Source organism: Miniopterus natalensis, chromosome 12, assembly GCF_054644295.1.
Source record: "Miniopterus natalensis isolate mMinNat1 chromosome 12, mMinNat1.hap1, whole genome shotgun sequence".
NCBI lineage: Eukaryota > Metazoa > Chordata > Mammalia > Chiroptera > Miniopteridae > Miniopterus > Miniopterus natalensis.
Window position 1 is genome coordinate 70,993,976 of NC_142092.1, and position 20,146 is coordinate 71,014,121.

Sequence of the window (20,146 nt, forward strand, 5' to 3'; positions counted from 1 at the left end):
TTGCACACCACTCTCCTTTTCTTCACGAAAATATGGTGGGCATCACGTAACAAGGACCCGGGGCAGCCATTGTAACATAATAATTCTAAAGATAGTTTTTGCAACACTGAGTGGTTCCTAAAATGCAGGGCTTCCTGAGTTTGTGTTAAGATGCTTTGGTGATTGCAGTGGGGTGAATTGGTGGGTGCCCCCCTCCCAAAAAAAAGATATGCCCTCTTCCTAACACCCAGAACCTGTGAATGTGACCTTCCTTGGAAAAGGGCTTGTAGGAGATGTGATTAACTTAAGGGCCTTGAGGCCGGATCACCCTGGATGATCTGGGTGAGCCCTAAACCCAATGAGAAGTGTCCTAATAAGAGGCAGGAGAGGAGAGGCCACGTGGCCACAGAGCAGCGATGGGAGTGATGCGGCCATAAGCCAAGGAGTGCCAGGAGGTGCCAGAAACGGAACAGGCAGGCATGGTTCTCCCCTAGAGCCTTTGGACGGAGTGTGGCCCCGTGACACCTGGATTTGGGACTTCTGGGGTTCACGCAATGTGAGAACGAATTTCTCACATTGGTCTTAAAGCCACACAGTTTGTGATAATTTGTTACAGAGGCCCCAGGACACAAACAGCTGAAGCTCAGTGCCCTAAAGCCCGTGCCCTGGAAAGAGCTGGTCATCCCATGTGCTTGGCATTAGAGTTTTGTCTGTTTCCAACATTGGGGATGGATTGCAATCAAGTTCTCTATTCTTCCTCAAGCAGTCAGGCCACATGCATTTATTGAGCACCTACTGTATTCCGGGGCCAGGGATGCAGCAGTAAACAAAGTCTCTCTGCGCCCTCTCTCCCACCCTCTCCGGCGTTTTTTCCATTTGCTGCCTGTTTCACTTTGTGTCTTATTTCCTCTCTGTATCCCAAACACCTGGCATAATGCCCAGCACCGGTGGGCACTAGATGAACACGCAGCATAGATGGAGAGAAGAAATGTGGCCATGTGGTTGTGGACAACGTCTCTGGGCCTCGGTTTCCCCATCTGTAAAATGGGGATGAGAGACTTGCTGCCTAGAGGGCCTTGTTGTGGGTCCCGCAAGCAGGTGTGACTGGAGCTCCGCGACTTGCCCCACGGGAGCTGGAGAGACGGAAGCTGGAGTCGTTACTAATGAAAACTAGCGCCGGGCGCCGGCTCGGGCCGCAGGGCCTGCTCCTGAGCGGGACTCTTCTGCTCTCTGGCCGGTGGGTGTGTCAGCGGGACCTGGGTGGTGGGTCCCGCTCCAGGCCTGCTCTTCACGCGGTGCCCGGGCGCCTGGCTGGCTCCAGCAGCACCAGCTCCTCTGTGTCCCGTGTCACAGGAGCTACCGTGTCCCCGGAGGGGCAGAACCAGCCGCACCCCAGCGGCCCCTCTGTGGAGACAGGCTGTGCAGGTGAGGAGGGGGCGGCGGGCCCAGCCCCGGGAAATTCAGAGGCGAGCGGAGCCCGTGCTGGGCTGGGAGGCCCGAGGGGAGCGGGAGGGGAGCGGCTGGGGCTCGTTAGCGCCGACCCGGCACCCGCAGCTCCTGATGGATGGTGGGGCCCGCGCGGGCCGGCCCCGGGGAGCGGCGGGCCTATCCATTACGGGGCCATCAGCGCCTCCCAGCTCCCCTGCTCCCAGGGCCTCGGCCCGGGCCGGGAATAAATCTCTGTCTGGGCGCAGGAGCGTGAAGGAAGCAAGCCTAACATGAAAAATGGCTCCTCCCTGCCTCTGGCAACAAAGCTTCGCTGGGGGCAGGAGCGAGCCGGAGCCAGGGAGCTGGGGAGCTGGGAGGGGTCCCAGGGCGCCTGGGCTGCAGGCAGGGAAGGGGGGAGGCTGCGGCCCTCAGGCCACACCTGTCCCCAGCTGCTCGTCTCTGCCTGGGCTTCTTTTAACAAGCGCCCTCCAGATCCGGCCCCTGGAAGCAGCTGGGTCTGAGGAGACAGGTCTCTGTTGGACCCAGTTTGGGGTGTCCCAGGCCCAGCCGGGCAGTGATGCGTGGGTCTGGGGTGTCAGCTGATACCTCCGCTTCCTGTGAGAATCTGCTCTGGCCACTGAGTGCCAAGGTCCTGGAGTGAACTGCCTGGACCTGAGTCTCCGCGTTTCCACCTGTGACCTCTTGCTAAGGGGCATAACCTGCCTGTGCCTCAGTTTCCCCATGGTTAAATGGGAGTTCCGGGTTACTCTGTGGAGAGCCTGGCCCACACCATGTGCTCATCAGCACTGGCTGCTGATCACTGTGACTGTCATTGTAGATGCCATCCCGATGCTGAGGACTCGCCCTGTGACAGGAGGCCCGCTCCGTCGTGGACCGGGTTCGGGTTGAGAAATGACTCCCTCTCCCGGGGCCTGGCTCTGCTTCTGGAAATGTGCAGCCTGGGCATGTGGACAGCAGCCCCGGAAGGAGACATGGCTGGAATCCTGGCTCTGTCACCGACTGGCCGTGTGGCCTCAGGCAAGTGATTCTCTGAGCCTCAGCTTCCCCATCTATAAAAAGGGGGTAATTGTCCCTAGTTGATAGAGGTGGGAGGATTTAATGAGATGATGCCTAGCAAGGGCTCTGCAAATGTTAGCCACGAGGGTTGCCCCCCAAAGCACACACATTGGTCCTTGTTTTGTCTTTGAAGCCCCTGAGAAAAAAAGCCCCTTCATGGTCCTCGTAGCAGGGCCTCGGAGAGTTGAGGGCTGTCTGCGTCTTTTCTCACTCAGCTAGGAAGACCTCATTTTCTGTCATGTTCCTTGTACCAAGTGGTCTCCCTCCCCCCAACCCATCCTCTACCCTGATGTCTCCCCTCTCCTGTTTGTGGACCTTCCCTGAATGTACAATGTCTGACTTTTTTTTTTTAATTTGATGCCAGAGGTGTGACTTAAGCAGCAGACTTGAGTAGGAAGGTCACCTCCCTTGTTCTGGACTTGCTACCTCTATTAATTTGGCCAAAGGACACATTCAGTCTTTGAGGTGGCATCTCCATGATGCTGATCTTAATGTCAGCTATAGGGGGACACAGCAGAGTGTTAAATGACACAAGACTCCTGGCCGTGCCATCTCCTCTCTGGGTTTCAAAGGGACTGTCTCTTCACTTTCCATAGCTCTGCCTCAGAGCCTTAAAAGGCCCTGGACCATATTTCTCCCCAACAAATATGTACTGAGTGCCTGCTGTGCACCACGACACAGCGGTGTCCCTGCCCTCCAGGGCGTGGGTGTCCGGTGGGAAAGACGGGCGTGAAGCAGAGAACTGCGGGCGCTCCTCGGCTTACGATGGGGCTGGGTCTCGATACAGCCATCATCCGTTGAAAATACCTTAAGTGGAAAATGCACTTAACCCTACACGGCAGAGTATTATTTGTTTACCTCCGTGATCACTGCCTGCCCGGTATCACAGGAAAAGATCACAATTCAGAAGTCAGAGCACGGTTTCTACTGAACGGGGTATTGCTTTTGTGCCCTTGTAACGTAGAGAAATCGTTAAGTGCGGCCAGCGTAAGTCGGGGACCGGCATGTTTAACTATAGTTGCTGTCGGTGTAGAGCGCCGGGGCTGGGGGCGCCTTTGCCGGCCTGGAGTTTCAGGCCCAGCGAGGGGCCTTTGCGGGGTCCACATGCTCCCCCTTGTGGTCGGCCTGGTTTCGTTCAGCCGGGGCTCAGGCCACCAGTGAGCGCGTCTCCCCAGCCAGAAACAGTCCCGGACCGACCCCGGGACAGGTGCCTGGGAAGGGGCTTGTTATTCTTTTATAGGAGTTTGGGTGGGCGGCTTGGATTTTGGCCGTCGGCTCTGGGAGACACAAAATAACACAGAGTGATGGATGGGCCCACTGTAAATTTGTAAAATAAATCAGCTTGGCAGAGAGATTCAAAAAAACCTGTCAGGCAGCAAACATTTTTTAACAGCCTGTAGAATTCCTCCACCCTTCACATTTGTCACCGTCAGGCTGTGATGCGTCTGATAGCTGGGCGAGCAGGGCGCAGGCGGGAGGGTGGGCTGGCAGCCCCCCTACCTTTCCCTTGTCCCTTGTTTTCCTGTGGTCTGAGCGCCTTCTGCACCCCGATTGGAGGGTCTGACTAGACTGATGGGGGGGGGTGAACTAAGAATTCTAATGGAAGTTGCTCGCTGCTGCTGGCATTTGGATTCCAGGGCAGCCTTGGTCCCTGCACTCATTCAGCAAACGTGCCCTGAGGCCCCTCCACCAGGGCACTGGGTCGTCGCCGGGCCGCTGGGGCGAGCGGAAGCAGGCCCAGAGCATCTAGCGTCATGGGGTTCCTGGGTGCCCCATCAAGGAGTTCACTGGGAAGAGGGGAGCCACTGAAGGTGAAGGTGAAGGGAAGTGACACATCAAAAAGGAAGCTCATTGGGCTCTTTTGATGCATTCAGATTAAGTTTAAAGCTTCCAGAAAAATCCAGACTGGATGGCCTTGCGCAGTGTCGGGATATTCTATCTCGGCTCCCCTGTAGTGCAGAAAAAAACTTAGGTAGCGTCTCGACCTGTGTCCCCCGATCCTTGTGTCTGTTAGGCAGGCAGAGCAGATCGGATCAGATCGGATCAGATCGGATCAGACCAATCCCCATCCGGCTGCAGAGCAGCCGGGGGCAAATGGCTTCACCTCTCGGACCCTCTGTCTCTTCTTCTGTAAGGTGGGGATGCAAGAGTTTCAAGCTCACGCTCGCTGGGCTGTGCGGTGATTTAAGGAGAGGATGCCGTGCTCAGCTCCGTGTCTGACAGGTAATAGTAACAATAATACATAGTTGCAATGATTAGTTCAAAGCGGGGTCTACACCTTCCATCTGGCCCGCGTCAGACACTGACACGCAGGGGGCTGTTTGCTCACTGACTGAGTGATGGATCCTCCTGGTAGCATCCTTGCCTTGCCTGTGGCATGAGGCTCCGGGCAGGGCGGTGGCGTCCAAAATCTGCCAGGAGAGCCAGCTGCCGCCCACCCCCGCCGTCCCTGACTCATCACGACGGACAATGCCGGGCCAATTAGGAGCAGTAACAATTAAGATGCGCCGGGGACATGTGAGCCTTTGCAAACACTTATTAAAACGCATCAATAATTAAGTGCCTCTTTAATAGTTACATTTCTGGCCTCCGGACATATCTGTTTATCAACCTTGGGTCGCAGCGTGTTCTGAGAGCTGGGTTATGGCCTTACACGTGATGATGAAAATTTAAAATTTCCCCCTAACTTGACTCTGAGATCGGACAGTGCCGGGGCGGCGTGAGGGTGCGTGGGCCTCTCCCGGCTGCCTACCGCTGGAGGCATGATGCTAGAGGCTCTGCGCAGCCTCCGCTAGGCCCCGTCCCCCGTCCTGGCCTGTGACAGGCGAGGAAGGATACCTGCCCGAGAGGAGCGATCTTAGGGTTAGCAGTTGCGCGCAGAACGCCGGCGCTGTGTGAGCGGAGTCACGGCAGCTTCCGTGAGGCCCCTGCCGCGAGTGGAAGACGGAGCGAAGCAGCAGTTGGCTGAGGGACCGTGATGACCGGCGTGTACCCGTGGCTGCAAACTCAGCGCAGAGGGGACCAGGCAGGTGATGGCAAGGAAGGAGCCAGGCTGGATGGGGGCTGGGTAGACAGAAGAGCACCCATGGATTCCGCCCAGAGGGGGCGCTGTCTCTCCGCCCCGGCCCAGGCAGGGGTGCCCACCTGGGTGGCCTGGGCTTCTGACTTCTTAAGAGAACCGGGAAATCCAAGTGTTTATATGAAATCTGACTTTTTAAATGTGGCAACTCATTCAAAAAAAAAAAATTTTTTTTAATTACCACCTGGGACAAACAGACATCTGTGTGGATTGACCTGCCTACTTGGGGCCCCTTTTCCAGACAAGAGCTCGGTCTCCGCTGCCTCTTAGCCTCAGAGCCTGGCGGGTGGACGTGTACCTTTCCGAATTAGTAACAATCTGTAAGCCACTGGTGTGGACTGGGAACCAAATGGGCTCACTGGAAAGGAAGGGATTGACTAATCGTCAGCTCAGGCCCGGATCCCATCTGGTGCGGAGAGGCGAGCGGCGGGGGAGGGAGGTGTGAGGCCCCACCCATCTGTTTGTTTTGTCCCCCCTAAAGTGGACAAAGGGCAAGGGGATTGGGTATTGGGGGGCCGGGAGGGGGGAGTAGCCTGGTCAGTTACAGCCCCTGAGCTCCCTGCCACCCCCAAGCTTCCCGGAGCTGTTCCTGCATTTAGTCTAAGGCGGGACTTTATTTTTTAAAACGTATGCGGTTGTGAATAGATGGTGCTCGCTTGTTTCTTTATTTATTGATTGGACCAAATTACCCCAACCACTCCTCGGGTAGTTGAGCGTGATCGGATTTGGTTTTAAACATGCTTTTAAAGTAAAAAAATAAATACGACCGTGGCTTGTGAAAGGTGATCATTAGGGAGCGCTCGGCCCCATAACTTGAAAGTAATAGCCCCATTAGGGGGGGGTGAGTCCTGAGCCGCTCCTCCTGAGGCTGTGAGGCCCAGGGGCGTGTGTGGGCAGGTTAGGCGGCTCAGTAAAAGCTTTTCCGGCAGCCATTTAACCTCCATTTACGAAGAAATAAAGCGAAATTGATGCTGATTTGGGCCTGCTTTGGGGGGTATTTTTGTTCCATAAAAGCCCTTTTGCTTGCAATTTGCTGAGCTGCTCTGTCACATCGAAAAGGGCTGCCGTTGATCAAGATAAACCTTTATGGCCATGATATTTGCTGCTAACAGCAACCTAATGCAGCATTTTCATTTCTGTGCAATTAATGTTAACGTCTGCTACGGAAATTGTCATTAAATACCATTTTAAAATCCATTCAATTTGCATATGCAAAGCCCATTTGCCATCAAGGGAGATGCATCCAGCTCTGCATCATGTCCTGTCCCTGGAATTGTGGCCACTTAGTTTGATAGCAATTTAAGATTTTTATATTGAAAGCCAGATGATAATGGATGTCCTTTCTGAGCCCAGATGATGTAAGCTTTGCCATTGTATATAGAAAAACGGAGTCCCAGGCCTGGAAACTGTGGGTGTCGATGCTGTACCTCAGTCCCAAGGAGGCAAGGCATGGAAGAAAGAGCACTGGACAGGGAGTCCGCCGGCCTGGCTCCAGGTCTGGCTCTTGTCTGGTCACAGCTTGCTCTGTGGCCTTGGGAAAGTCTCTTTACCTCTCTGAGCTTCTAGTTTCCTGTTTTAAATAAGGGCTTTGAACCAGGTGACCGCTGATGTCTGTATCTTCCCTCCCTGCCCGGGCCGGCTGTAGCCCTGCCTACCTCCTGCACAGGGTTTTAATGACAATGAAACTAAATTGACGTAGGGACAAAACATACCCGAGAGACCTAGGATGCCCGGTTACTCTATAACGTCCTATTTATGGAAGAGAAAACGGAATTCTGGAAGGAAAGAGAGTTTGGGACAGAGCTGGGACTGGCACCCCAGGCTGACTTGGCCAGGGCTCCTCCTGGACACCAGGCTGTCCTTGAGACGCTGGTGACCTGCGTGGACAAGTCTAGCGATCTGGTGCCCAGCGAGGACTGTGTCCCTCTGTGCTCCAGGCAGCCTGTGAGAAAAAGGCAAGGAGGGCGTACACGTGCTGAGGGTGGCAGGTGGATGGGGCGGGGGAGCCCGGGGAGATGCCCGGCGTCGGAGGGGCTGAGGTGGGGCAGTGTACAGACGATTAGTTACTCCAGCCCAGAAGTGACTTTCCCAGCCGTCCCTAGGTCAGATTCTGGGCCTGGGGGCTGGCGGATGGAAGTGCATCTCTGGCGAGAGAGACGCGAGGCCGGGGCGGGTAGGAGAGCCGAAGAGATGATGCTGGTGAAGCGGAAGAACAGAAGGTGTGAGCAGGTAGGATGGCAAGAAAGGCAGAGGGAAAGGCGTCCGAAGGGTCGGCGGCACGTGCCTCGGAAACCAGCAAGGAGGCTCCTCAAAGAGTTAAGCTTAGGATTCCCACGGGAGCCGGCGACTCCATGTCTGGGCATGTGCCCAAAGGACCGAAAGCAGGGGCTCGAACAGATACCTGCTCACCCAGGCTCCCGGCAGCACCGTGCGCAGGGGCCAAAAGGCGGGAGCCACCCGGGTGCCTGTCAGCAGAGAGACGGATGGACAGCAGGTGCTCGGGACGCACAGCGCAACCTTGTCGGGCTTTAGAAAGGAAATTCCGACACCCGCTAGGGCGTGGATGTGACCCGGGCCGGCCCGTCCGTGTATTTCACAAACGCTACGCACCGGGGCTCGTTCAGGGTCGGGCATCTCGACCTCAAGGCCTTTGTGGTTCCTACGCCCTTCCCACTGGGGTCACTGAGACGACAGGATGGGACTGACCCTGGCCCCTCTGTCACAGGGCGGAGAAGCTTGTCAGAGGCTGGAGCACGAACTGGGACGCGGAGAGAACCACAAAGGCTGGTATCACCCCATTGCCCAGATCCAGCTGTGCCTGAAGCTCTCCCCCTGGGCTTTTCAATCACGGGAGCCAATGAATTTCCCTTAAAAAAAATCAAGGCAGTTTGAGTTGATGACATGCAGCCACATTCTAATTTTTTTTTTTTTAATTCTCACCTGAGGATATTTTTTCCATTGCTTTTCAGAGAGAGTGGAAGGGGGGTGAGAGGGAAACATGATTGGTTGCCTCCTGCACGCGCCCATCCATCGAGCCACCAACCGAGGTACGTGCCCTTGGCCGGAATCGGACCGGGGACTCTCCAGCCCGGGGGCCGGCCTCTAGCCACTGAGCAAAACCGGCCAGGCCCCCATTCTACCGTGACAGGACGTCACGGCCTCTGACCCCGTCACTGTGACCGGGTGTGAAGGACACTGACCGGCCGGGCCTGTCGCTTGCCGCTCCCCGAGGGCGAGTCTCGCTCCCACATTAGTCCTTAACCCGGCCGCCGCTGAGCACCCCGGGTGAGGAATGGAGCCCGGGGTGCGGCCACCTTACCGTGCGCGGATCCCAAAGGTCATATTTGGAGGCAGGGAGGGCGGGTCCCGGAGGCGCCGCTCGTCCTTGTTGCTGACGCGGACATCGTTGACCTGCCGGTAGAGCAGGTTCTCCCGCGCCGTCACCAGGCCCGTCTTCACCGCCCCGCGGTTCATGGCGATGTAGTTCCGGGTCAGCTCCTGGGCACAGGTGGGCTGCTGCTTGAACACGTGCCAGTGGCCGATGGCTGAGGACAGGCAGAGACAGGCCGCGCGGAGGTCAGCCCGGGAAGTAAAGCCCTTCGCGCCTCTAAGGAACGGGGCCGGGTCCTGTTCCTTCCCGTTAGCCTGGGGCCGCTGCGGGGACCCCGCGTGGCTCCCTGGAAAGCGGGCGTCAGGACCCCCAGGATTCCAGAGGGCCGCCCAGCACCCTTCCCGGAGCTGGGTTTGCCTGGCCCTGAACCCCTTTGGGCGATCAGAGGGCCGGTCCCGAGCCCACCCTGGGCCCCCAGCTTAACCGGCACAGCACAGGGGGTCTCCGGCCTGGGCCAAGGCTCCGCGCAGGCCGAGCTCCCTCCGCTTCCCCACGCGTTCCCCGGGACCGCACAGCCCTCCCCACCCCGGCCAAGCCCAGGCCGGGTTTCCACCGGGGGGGCCGCGGGGCGGGCGAGAGCCCCAGCTCGGAGCTGCTGCCTCACCTTCGGGGACCCCTCCGTCCAGCCCCCGGATGTAGAGTCCGTAATTAAAATCAATTCCGGGGAGGCTGCAGCTTCTTTCCCGGGGCTTCCCGAGCTCAGCCTGCGGGGGAAGCACAGGGAGCGAAGGTGAGGAGTGGAGCTCGCACCAGCTGCTCTGCAGCAAACTTAGCAACGGGGAGCCACCGGGTGCCCGCTTTGCCCCCGGCCCCGTGGGCAACCTTGGGGCCTGCAGGGCGTGGACGACAGGGCCCTTCTTGAGAGGAGCTGAAGTTCGGATGGGCATGAGGCTGACGGGGGCACTGTGCTGAGGAGCCAGCCTGGAAAGCAGGGCGGTGGCCGGCGGTCGGGTGGGAGGGGACAGCGCAGTCCCTGCTCCAGCAGCTGCCCTTGTGGCCGCCCAAGGCCTGCTGGCTCCCGCTGGAGGCCACTCACCCACGCGGATGCGCCCAAGGGCCCCGGAGCCCCGACGAGGACGGGCATCTTTCCTCCCTAGCTCTGCATCCCTACTCGGTGACAAGCCCCGCCGTCACCCTTGGCCGCTGGACAACTGTTCTCACCCTCTGGGTCTCCGGTGAGCTCCTCCTTGAGCCCCCAGAAGGGGTTTGTAGGAAAGACCACGCTCTGTGTTCCCAGCCACATTAATTCCCCTGTTTCACAAGTAGGGAGACTGAGCCCCGAGAGGCGGAGCCATTGCCCCCAGCCGGGCGCTTATGGGAGGCAACTTGATGTCTCTCTCACATGGATGTTGCTGTTTTTCTCTCTCTCTCCCCCTTCCTCTCTCTCTAAAAGCAATTTTTAAAAAATGAGTGAATTGTACGGTGTATGAATTATGTCGCAGTAAAGCCATTAAAAATGACAAAGTCGCCCTGGCCAGAGCGGCTTAGTGGTTAGAGCACCGTGTCTCGGGTTCGATTCCCGCCCTCGGCCGGGGTGTGTGTGGGAGGCGGGGTGTGTGTCTCCCTCACATCGATGTCTCTCTCTCCCTCCCTCCCTCCTTTACACCCTCTCCGAAAAAGCAATGGAAAAATAATCTTCAGTTGAGGATTAACAACAACAACAACAAATTACAAAGTAGTGTAATTAAGTCATTAATTGCGTGAGGATCAGTTTAATGCCTGTCTCCCCAGGTAGACTGTGAGTTCAGTCTTTATTTGTTTAAGGTTAATTTAAAAACTTCTTTTTTTAAAAAAAATAGACTTTTTTTTTTTTAGAACAGTTTTAGGTTCACAGCAAAATTGAGCAGAAGGGACAGACTCCCCATCGGCCCCCCCGTTGGTCTTTATTTTCACCCCTCTTTTTCCAGGGCTCAGCATAGAGGAGATGCTAATAAACAGGAGGGTGAATGAATGAACGAAAGGCCCACATGGAGATTCTGCTTGTTCTTTTCTGCACAGAGCCTGGGTGGTTTCCTCCCTCTTCCTTCCCGTCTCAAAGCCCAGGCCCTGACCTTCGAGGGCCCCGGGTTCTGAGTTCCAGGCGGATGCTTGGGCGTTTGTTTGAATTCCTTCCACACGACTCTCTCTGAGCTGCAGACAAAGCTCTGGCTTCTCATTTGTTTATGAAAATGATCTGGCCTCTCTGATGACTGCCGGGGAAGTTAATTAAAATGTGACTTCTCTGGGAGAGGCCTCCCTCCCTCTGGGCAGGTGCAGGTGGGCAGACTTCCAGCTGGCAGGAGAATGACAGACAGGCTCAGGAGCTGGCTGCCACTCTGGGTGGGCAGAAGGGGTGGGAAGAGGCGGGAGTCTGACTCTCCACACTCTTTTTCTGGGAATCAACAACTTCCAATGCACAATGAAGCCTTAGGCTGCAAAGATCATCCCAGTGGGGGGTTCACTCATTTTTTTACTCCACGAATATTTATTTTCTACCTGTTCAGCATCAAGCCCTGTGCCCAGAGTTTGAAGGTGAACAAAGTAGATGCATAGGCCCTGCCCTCGTGAAATTCATCTTCTTGCAAAAAGGACAACTGAACAGATTGCCTCTAGCTCTAAAAACTTGTGAGTCCACAGAGTGAGACGAGATATTTGCAATACATGCATCTGACAAAAGACTCTTATCCATCATATATAAAGAGCTGCTACAAATCAATAAGAAAAAGGCAGCCAATCCTGTAGAGAAATGAGCAGGATTGGCACTTCGTTAAGAGGATGCCCGAGTAGCCAAGACCCATAGGTTAAGGTGGGAAATGCGAAGTAGAAACTCAGAGCTCCTGGAACTTGGTGGGCGTCTAAGCTGGTGTGACCACTGTACAGGAAAACTGTTGCGCCGTATCTACTAAAGCTAAACATACGCCAACCTGGATCCCCCACAGAAATGAGTGCCCAAGTTCACCCAAAGATATGTCTGAGAATGCTCATAGCACCTCAATACGTGATAGCCAAGTACCGGAAACAGCCCTAAATGCCATCCTAGGTGGGGGGAAAAAGTTGTGACTTATTTATTCCATAGAATACTCTATAGCAGTGGTTCACAACTGGGGGGGCTTTTGCCCCCCACCCCCGAGTACATTTAGTTCTGTCTGGAGACATTTTGCGTTGTCTCAGCTTAGGAGGGAGCACCACCCTCCCTCTGGGGGTGGAGGCCAGGGGGGCTGCTAAGTGTCGCACAATACACAAGACAGCCCCACCCCAACAACGAGTGATCTGGCCCCAAGCCAGTAGTGCCGAGGCTGAGAAACACGCTCCACCAGCGGGAGTGAGAGACCTGTAGGCAGCCACACGGTGCTGCTCACACACAGTGTGCAGTCAGAGAGGCCCGCACGCAGGGCTATGCCCCTTACTGAGCACTGTGTCCTGGGAGCTTTTCGTGCGTCTCCCTGAACGCTCTGCCAACCCCACGGGGAGGTAGTTTTCCCACTTTACAGATGGGAAAACTGAAACTTAGAGAGGTCCTCGCTTGCTCCAAGCCATCCAGGGGGTAAATAAAGAGCTGGGGTTAGACTCGGCTCTCGGACATCGTAGCTCAGCGCTCGCCCCACAGCAGCCCCTCACGACGACTCCGTAAGGGAGCCCACATTGTCGTCATGGGACAGATGGGCAAGTGGAGGCCCAGGAAGGGAGGGGACCGGTGAAGCCCTGTCCGCCCTCAGATGCAAGCCCTCCTGTGTTTCTCATATTTGTGGCTGAATTCTAAGGCACCTCAAGCAAAATCCTCGCCGTCTTTTGAGGGGCACGCCTTAGCTTTGCGCCACGGGGATTGAGAAACAGCTAAGCTGCTCAGATGTGACCCACTGGCCTAGTCCCTTGTCATCGAGGTGTTAGAATCAAGAGGCGAACTTGGAGAAGAGTCCCAGCTTCGGTTCTGACCACCCCACCCTCCCCTGCAGCTTTCAAACTGTGCCTTTCTCCGAGCTTCCTCTGTCACAACGTGGCTTGGCTGGAATACGGCTCTGGGTGACAGCTGTCCCCATCAGCAGACAGCTTCATTAAACCTCATTAAGATGTCATCCCTCTCTGCCTGAGTTCTCATCGCTCAGCTCTAATTAAAACCATCGCTGTTCCTGTCCCAGGGGTCCTGGGATTCTCTGGGCTCCTTCTGCACCAAAGCTCCCTCCACCCCCCAACCTGAAGGACCAGGCCCCGGAAATCAGCACTGGGAACCAGCCCCCGGCCCGGAAGTCCCCTCGGAGCAGCCTGTCGCCGGCGTGAGGACCGCTGGGGCTTTCCAGGGACCAGCACAGGTGGTGTTTCCCGACGGCTGCTGCCTCTCGTCTGAAGTCACCTGAGGCCCAGGAAGGAAGGCCCCTGGCCCTGGAAGCCTGCCAAGGCCCGTTTTCCTGGGACAACTTCAAAGCAAATGACCGGGTCTTGCAACTCAAATCTAATTATTTTCCACTCAATATACTGTAAAACAATGTTAACCAGAAGAGGCAGGAATGGGCGAAACCAGGTGGCTTTGATTCTCGGATGGTCTGAACTGGATCTCCCCCTGGACAGACAGGCTGGTGGTCACCCCCAAAGTGCTGGTTTTCTGTCTGGGGGCTCGATGCCTGCGTTCCAGACCTGCCTTTGACGTAAGGAGCTGCTCCACGCAGGAATCACTCCCACCTCCTGGCAGCCACGCAGACCATCGCTCATTAACCCCCAGCCCAGCGTCTAAAGTAAATGAGTGTTTGTTCGACAGTTGAAAAGCCTCCGCTCACTTTCCTGCATCCTATTAAAGCGTAGTTACGTGAAATCCCACGGTTACGGCCTGGTAGTTATTAAATAAATATCCGTGTACGCTCCCCGGCCCATGCATATGCACACACAGACCGTTGCGCTCGCGGAGGGGTAGTTCATTATTGTAAAACAACTTAAGATCCTCGAATGAAAAGCACAATATAAATGCAAATTGTGATCATGATTAGCATAGAGGATATTTATTTATTTCCATAATGAGAGCCTCAGATAAACAACCACGTGAAATAAGGTGCATTATGCACCAAAGGGCGCGCATCGTCTCAGAAGCCGGGCTCTCTGAGCCTCGGGCCGTGTGTGAGTGGCAGTTGAACACCACGGAACGATACTAAGCCACACATGAGGAGACCACATCCACGTGTGATCAAAGGCAAATAAAATAATGTCAAGTGAAAAGAGGCACAGCAGGATTTAAATTTTACATAGACTGTTATTGCGGCCGTGCGAAAAAAAATTCATTGAAAAAAATACTGGAAGGAAACACGCAGGCCGACCGACTGCGAGGGCCTGCGGTTAGAGACGGGGGCCTTTGCCGAGGGGGTGGGGTTTCCTCTGATAATTAAAGCAGTCAAAGGGCAGAGCTGCCTTGTAGGTTTGTTTCTATGCTATGTATTCCTGCCAAGGGTCAGAGTTAAGGCTCTTCTCTGTCATTATAACTCTGCTGCAAATTTATAATGGGGCTGAGGTTGTGCCGCAGGTGGGAAGAGGTGCTGGGGAGGCCCCCCCGCCAAACGGGACAATAGGGAAGCCAGCATGTGAATGTCACGCAGGACTGAGTCCCAGCTCTCCCACTTCCCAGGTGACCTTGGGCAAGTCACTTAACTTGCCTTGTCCCGTTTCTGGACTGCGAAACCTCGGCAGGCCACATAGAGCGTTTAGCGGTGTCTGGCCCAGATGCGTGCTCAGGGAACAGCGGTTTCTGCCACTGCGGTCGTTGTAGGTGTGACTAGAACAGCTCTCCAGCTCAGGCCAAGGGGAGCTGGCCGGGGGACAGCGTTCCAGCCCCACGGTGCCCGCCCCCCACTCCACTCGGCCCTCTCTGGGCTCTCACGGGCCTGGGCTGCTCCTGGTCCGCCCAGGGCTCCCTCGGTGGTGCCTGGACCCTATCGCCCGCCGCCCGCCGTATAGTAGCTGATGTATGGCCCTTGCCGCGGGAGGCGGTCACGGTGACAGGGCCCCCGGCGTTCCTTCCCCTCCCCCTCGACAGCTTGAAACCAGGTCCTTCATTTGCATTTACATGATCTCGCTGTGCAGCTTATGAGATCGAGAGATTTATTTGCTACTTAGCTTGATGTTTGATTACACTCGGAGAAGGCGGCGAGCCACGCGGTGCGCGGATGCATCGCTCTGAGCCCCCGGCCTCTGGGGGCCGGTAACTCAGCCGCAGGTTTAGGTGGATGGGGGGGGAAACGTGCTGCGTTTTGAAAAAGGCAAACGTGAGAGGCTGGGAGAAACAATCACCGTGATTTGGATTAAAAAACAAAAACAAAAGCAATAAAAACCGGGCTGGGTGACATCTATGATTATGAGCTGGCCCAGGCCACTCTTAGGAGGGCAGCCCATTGTCCTGGGGAATGAACTCCCAGAAACTTCAGGGCAAAATCAGACGCCCCTAAAAGAGGTGGTGCCTCCGATACAGGGAGGTGGTGAGGGGTGACTCCCGATTATCCTCATGGCCCTCAAATCTGAACGTCAGGGTCACACCTGCTCTCCTGTTCCACCTGTGTGGCCTCGGCCTAGTTACTCAGCCTACCTGCACCCCAAGTTTCTCACTGATAAAATGTGGAAAACAACCCCCTCTTAGGTTCATGGCTGAGATGGACACAGGCTGGGTACCCAGGAAACAAATGGAGGTGTGATGGGGATGACTGGCTGTTCCCTGAAGATGGGGGGACAAAGCGAATCCCCTAGCAGACCGAGATCACTCGGTGTAGTGCTGTGCAGTCCACCGTCACCTCTGCCTGGTGGGTTACCCACTGCGTGGGGTTGAATCCCAGCCAGCCCTCAACATTCTGCTCCTAGGTACAGATGAGGGGGGCCAGCCTGGGTGCTTGCTTGCAGCTGGGTGCACTCAGTCCCAGCCGGGTGTGATTAGGTGCTGAGCTGCGGTGGCCAGCCTGCACCTGTCACCTTCCAAATCCCAACAGAAATCACTGGGCACATGGTTGGGACTTTACAGTTTAGAGCTTAACAACATGACTTGGGGCCCCTCTGCCTGAGTTGGAATTCTGGCTCCTTAACTCTGTGTGACCTTGAACAAGTTGCTTGGCCTCTGAGCCTCAGTTTCCTTACCTGTAAAACAGGCATAATGAGAGGGCCCAGCTCATAGGGTTACTGGAACAGTTCACAGTGCAGGGGAAGCTCTAAGCAGAGGGCCTGGAAGGTTCTTATAAAAAGTCCTGCCAGCCGGCGGTCTGGCCCCATGAGCCTCTCCACTGTTTTGAACTATCAGTCACTTTGTCTCCATCGGTGTGACCGGACAACTAGCTATAAAATTAACATGTCCGCTGGATGGTCCGTCACAAAGTTAAACGTAGAATCACTAGGTGACCCAGAGATTCTACTCCTAGGTATAGACCCAAAAGAACTGAAAACAGGTCTTCAAACAAATCTATGTACATGTATATTCACAGCAGTGCTAGTCACGAGAGCCAAAAGGTGGAAACCACCCAAATGTCCGTCCGCTGATGAATGGGTAGACATGTGCTCCACCCGTTTGCAGCAGAATATTACTCGGCCATGAAAAGGAATGGAGTCAGTGCTGGCACCGGCTCCCACGTTCATGAACCGGGGAAACATGTGCCAAGGGAAAGAAGCCAGACGAAAAAGGTCACATATTGTAGAATTCCACTTACGTGAAATGTCCGGAGTAGGTAAATCCATAGGTGAGTGCCAAGGAACAGGGCCGGGGGGGGTGGCTGCTTGACGGACGTGGGGGCGATGAACTGTCGCGGGGCTAGATAGAGGTGGTGATCACACCACATTGGAAGGCGCTAAACGCCACGGAGTCGTACCCTTAAAAATGGTTAGTGTTTCATTTTATGTGACTTTTGCCTCAGTAAGAAGAAAAATTAATACATCCACAGGAGGGATATGCCATGCCGCCCACCCGGGCAATTTAGGAAACTCCCTCCCTCTCTCTGGGGTGGGAAAGAATAAAAATGCCAATAAAGTGACTGTGGTCTGACGGCAGGACAGCGTGGTGGGGAAGCGTCGCCCGACGTGAAGGAGGCGAGACTGCGTGGAAGCGGAAGGCGGGGTGGAGGGCTCCGGGCTGGCGCCGGAGCATTTAAGGCCACGTCCCGTCTGGTCTCGTTGCTCCGATGGTCCGCGTGGTGGAAGCTGGTGCAGGCGTGTCTGTTGGAGGCCCACGGACCGGAGACACGTGGTCGATTCCACTTCACATCGCGTCCGTCCTCGGCTTCGCGAGGCCTTGCTTTCGGAAGGCTGCTGCGGCGAGGGAGAGGGAGAGGGAGCCCTGGGCCGGGAGCCTGGAGACCTGGGTGCCAGCTCCCGCCGCCTGCTGGCTGCCTCGTGTGTCCCGGGGACACCGGGGGTCAGTGACTTCCCCTCTGAGGGCCACAACCTGTCGAGGCTCGGAGAGGAGCTCGGGAACCTCAGGGGGCGATGAGGAGAGGCTCCTGGGGAGAAGGCCTCATCCCGACCCGGCTTCGATCCTACGATGCTTGCGTTGTGTGCCCCCAAGTCTGCGTGGGGTTCTACGGCTTTAAGGAAAAAAGGGAATTCCTCAGCTAGGCCATCTCAGAGGGCGGTCCTCTCCGGCTTCCCCTCGGTGTAGACAGATGGGTTTGAATCCAGACTCTGACCCTCCTTCACTGCGCGGCCTCTTCGAGTCTCAGCTTCTCGCTGTTGGTGAAACGGGGACAGCCATCCCCACGTCCCCACCTCAGGGTGTAGAGACAAGATTTAGATGAGACAATGAGGCGAGGCGCCCGGGGGTGCCCGGCACACAGTGGGTGCGCGCCAGCCGGGACGGGCTCTTCCTTTCCCTTCCTCTCCAGGGGGTCGCTTGTTTGGGGAGCGGGAGGAACCCCTTTTGTTCCTTTAGTGTGGCGCCCAGCGGAAAAGGAGGGAGCTTCTGGACGGCCGAGAAGTGATACGCAGGACACGAGCTCCCCTCTGCCGAGGTGGGGCTGACGGCCTGAGAAAGGAGCGGCACGGTCATCTGGTCACTTGGTCAGCTCGGCTGCTGAGGGTCAGAGCCAGTGGACCCCAGAGGGAGCAGAGTCAGGAAAGGGGCTCCCTACCAAATAAATAAATAAAACAGGGAAGGAAGAAAGGAAGGAAGAAAAAGCGCAGAATGATCTATGTACTTTTCAAAACTTAAAGCAGAAATCAAAGGAAAACTGAACTGTTTTAAGTTTTGACAGCTGCAGGGATCATTCTGTTTGGTTGCGCTATTTATGTTTCCATTTCCTTTATAGGTTCATTGAAAATCGGATCATGTAATAGGGGAAGGAAAATGCTCAGTGTCCCCCGCCCAGGCCCCCCAAACCCTTGTTCCTTCCTGGAAACAGATGAAAACGCCAGCTCCAGTGACTTTTGTTTTGATGTATATTTCATAACATCTCATTGATTGTAAGTTTTATTTCCATGTCAATAAAAAAAGCCCGGCATTGTAATAAATGAGAAGGAGTTTAACACAAAACGGCAGCTGACCCGTTGGCGTGCGGGGCGGCGGGGCCGGGAGCGGCTGCGCGGAGACGCCTGTTAATCAGGCGGCTATTGATTCCTGCGCCGGCCGGCTGGCGGGCAGGGTCCGGCTCGGCGGCCTGTGGGCTGTTTTCCGGTTGCTTCTGTGTCGCCGCTTTGCAGGGAGGGCGATGTGAGGACCTGGGCGATGCCGCTCCTCTTTGGCAGAGGCCCAGCCGCTCACGGGGCGCAGGGCCCTGTGCTTGGTCCCGTGGAGCAGAAGAGACGCAGAGTGATCCGGCTGCGGCGGGAGGAGGGTAGGGAGTGGGTTCGAGGGTTTGGGCCGATCAGGGAAGAAGACATTCGCTCGCAAGCTTTACTGATGGCGGGTGGCTAGGAGTGCACAGGAGGGCGGTCCCTCACACTATGGGACGCCGGGGACTTGCGGGCGAGGGGCCTCCCTCCAGAAGGGAGGAGGCGGCAGTTACAGGGGGGAAGGGGGGGGAGAGGGGCTCGGGTGTCCAGGTGATGTGCTCAGAGCGGGGCAGGGAGGTGCGGGCCTGAGAGCTCTGAGGGGCGGCAGCTGTGGCTTCGGGTCTCGTGACCATAAGGCTCTGCTTATCCGTGGCCTGCAGATGCTGGTGCAGTTTCGGGGAGCATGCAGAGCAGGTGGGCCCGAAATGGCTGAAGATCGGCTTCTTTGGGCTACTTTGAAAGCAATTGGTTGTTGAAAAATTTGAGCTTGGTCTGGTGGGCGTTGGAGCGAACAGGCCTCAGCCTACTGTGAGGAGGTGAGCAAGCAGCGAGCCAGCCCGGGGCAGGGGCAGGGCAGCCCGCGGCCCATTTATGAGTAAGAGCCCCGGCCACACGGGCTCCAGCCTCACCACCGCCCTCTCTTGCCGCGTCTAGCCACAGCCTTCCTTCAGTTCAGCTCCTTCAACTGCCCCCGGGAGGCCTATGTTCAGTCCGCTCCCCCTCCTCATCTGCTCCTGGCCCCCCCAACCCCTCGATAAGTGTCACCTCCTTGGGAAAGGCCCCTGGGTCTGCAGCCCTGTTTAGAAACCCCAGAGACCTGATCTCGCATTTCCCTTCCTGGAGGATCTCATCCTAACGGCTGGATCGTTTGCGGGGTGCTTTCTGCCGAGTCTCGCTCGGCTGCATGTCCGTTGCATGAACGCAGGGGCAGGCCCGTCCCATTCGCTGTGGCGTCCCAGTGCCCGGCACACAGTAGGTCTTCAGCACACGTTTCTGGACTGCTCACGTGCCTGAGCACCAGTGGGTGGTGCAGGCGTTTGATGCTCTGGAAGCTCATGGAAGCAGCGCCCCTGCCAGCCTGGGTCGGCTGGGGCAGGCCTTCTGGGACACGGTGTGGAATGTATTCCCAGGTCCTCCGGGGCCTTGACCGGTGAGGGCACCGCGTGGAAAAGCCTGCCCTGCCCAACAGTGGGCCTCCAGCAGCAGGACGGGACTGAGTCTTTGACAGGCGGGCGGGAACCAGGAGGGGCGGGAGATGGGAGGTTAAGGGGAGGGCCAAGCCAGGAGGACAGCCTTGAGGTGGCCCCCTCCCGCTTCTCTGGCCTCGGTGTTGCCATCGGTAAAAGGAGGGAGCAGAGCAAGCTGACCCTGGGGCCCTCTCTGGCTCGGCCTTTTTCTTTCTGGAACATGCCTAGGCCCGTATCTCCTAGATGGACGTCACCGATTCTTCGTTTCAGGGAGGCAGAGTGCTCGCCGGGAAAGCTTTACGGCCTGTCTGA

The 20,146-nt window shown here is 56.4% G+C and overlaps 1 protein-coding gene across 1 annotated transcript in view; it reads right to left on the bottom strand.

Annotated features, from left to right (window-relative positions):
* The window catches only part of CFAP77 (cilia and flagella associated protein 77), a 92,739-nt gene that overhangs the window by 32,783 nt on the left and 39,810 nt on the right, over positions 1–20,146 (bottom strand). Inside the window, exons 2-3 of the mRNA XM_016196678.2 lie at positions 9,559–9,658; positions 8,883–9,108 (exon numbers count right to left, since the gene is read on the bottom strand). Of these exons, the coding sequence (XP_016052164.1) occupies positions 8,883–9,108; positions 9,559–9,658 (326 nt within the window). The remainder of the gene's footprint in view (positions 1–8,882; positions 9,109–9,558; positions 9,659–20,146) is intronic.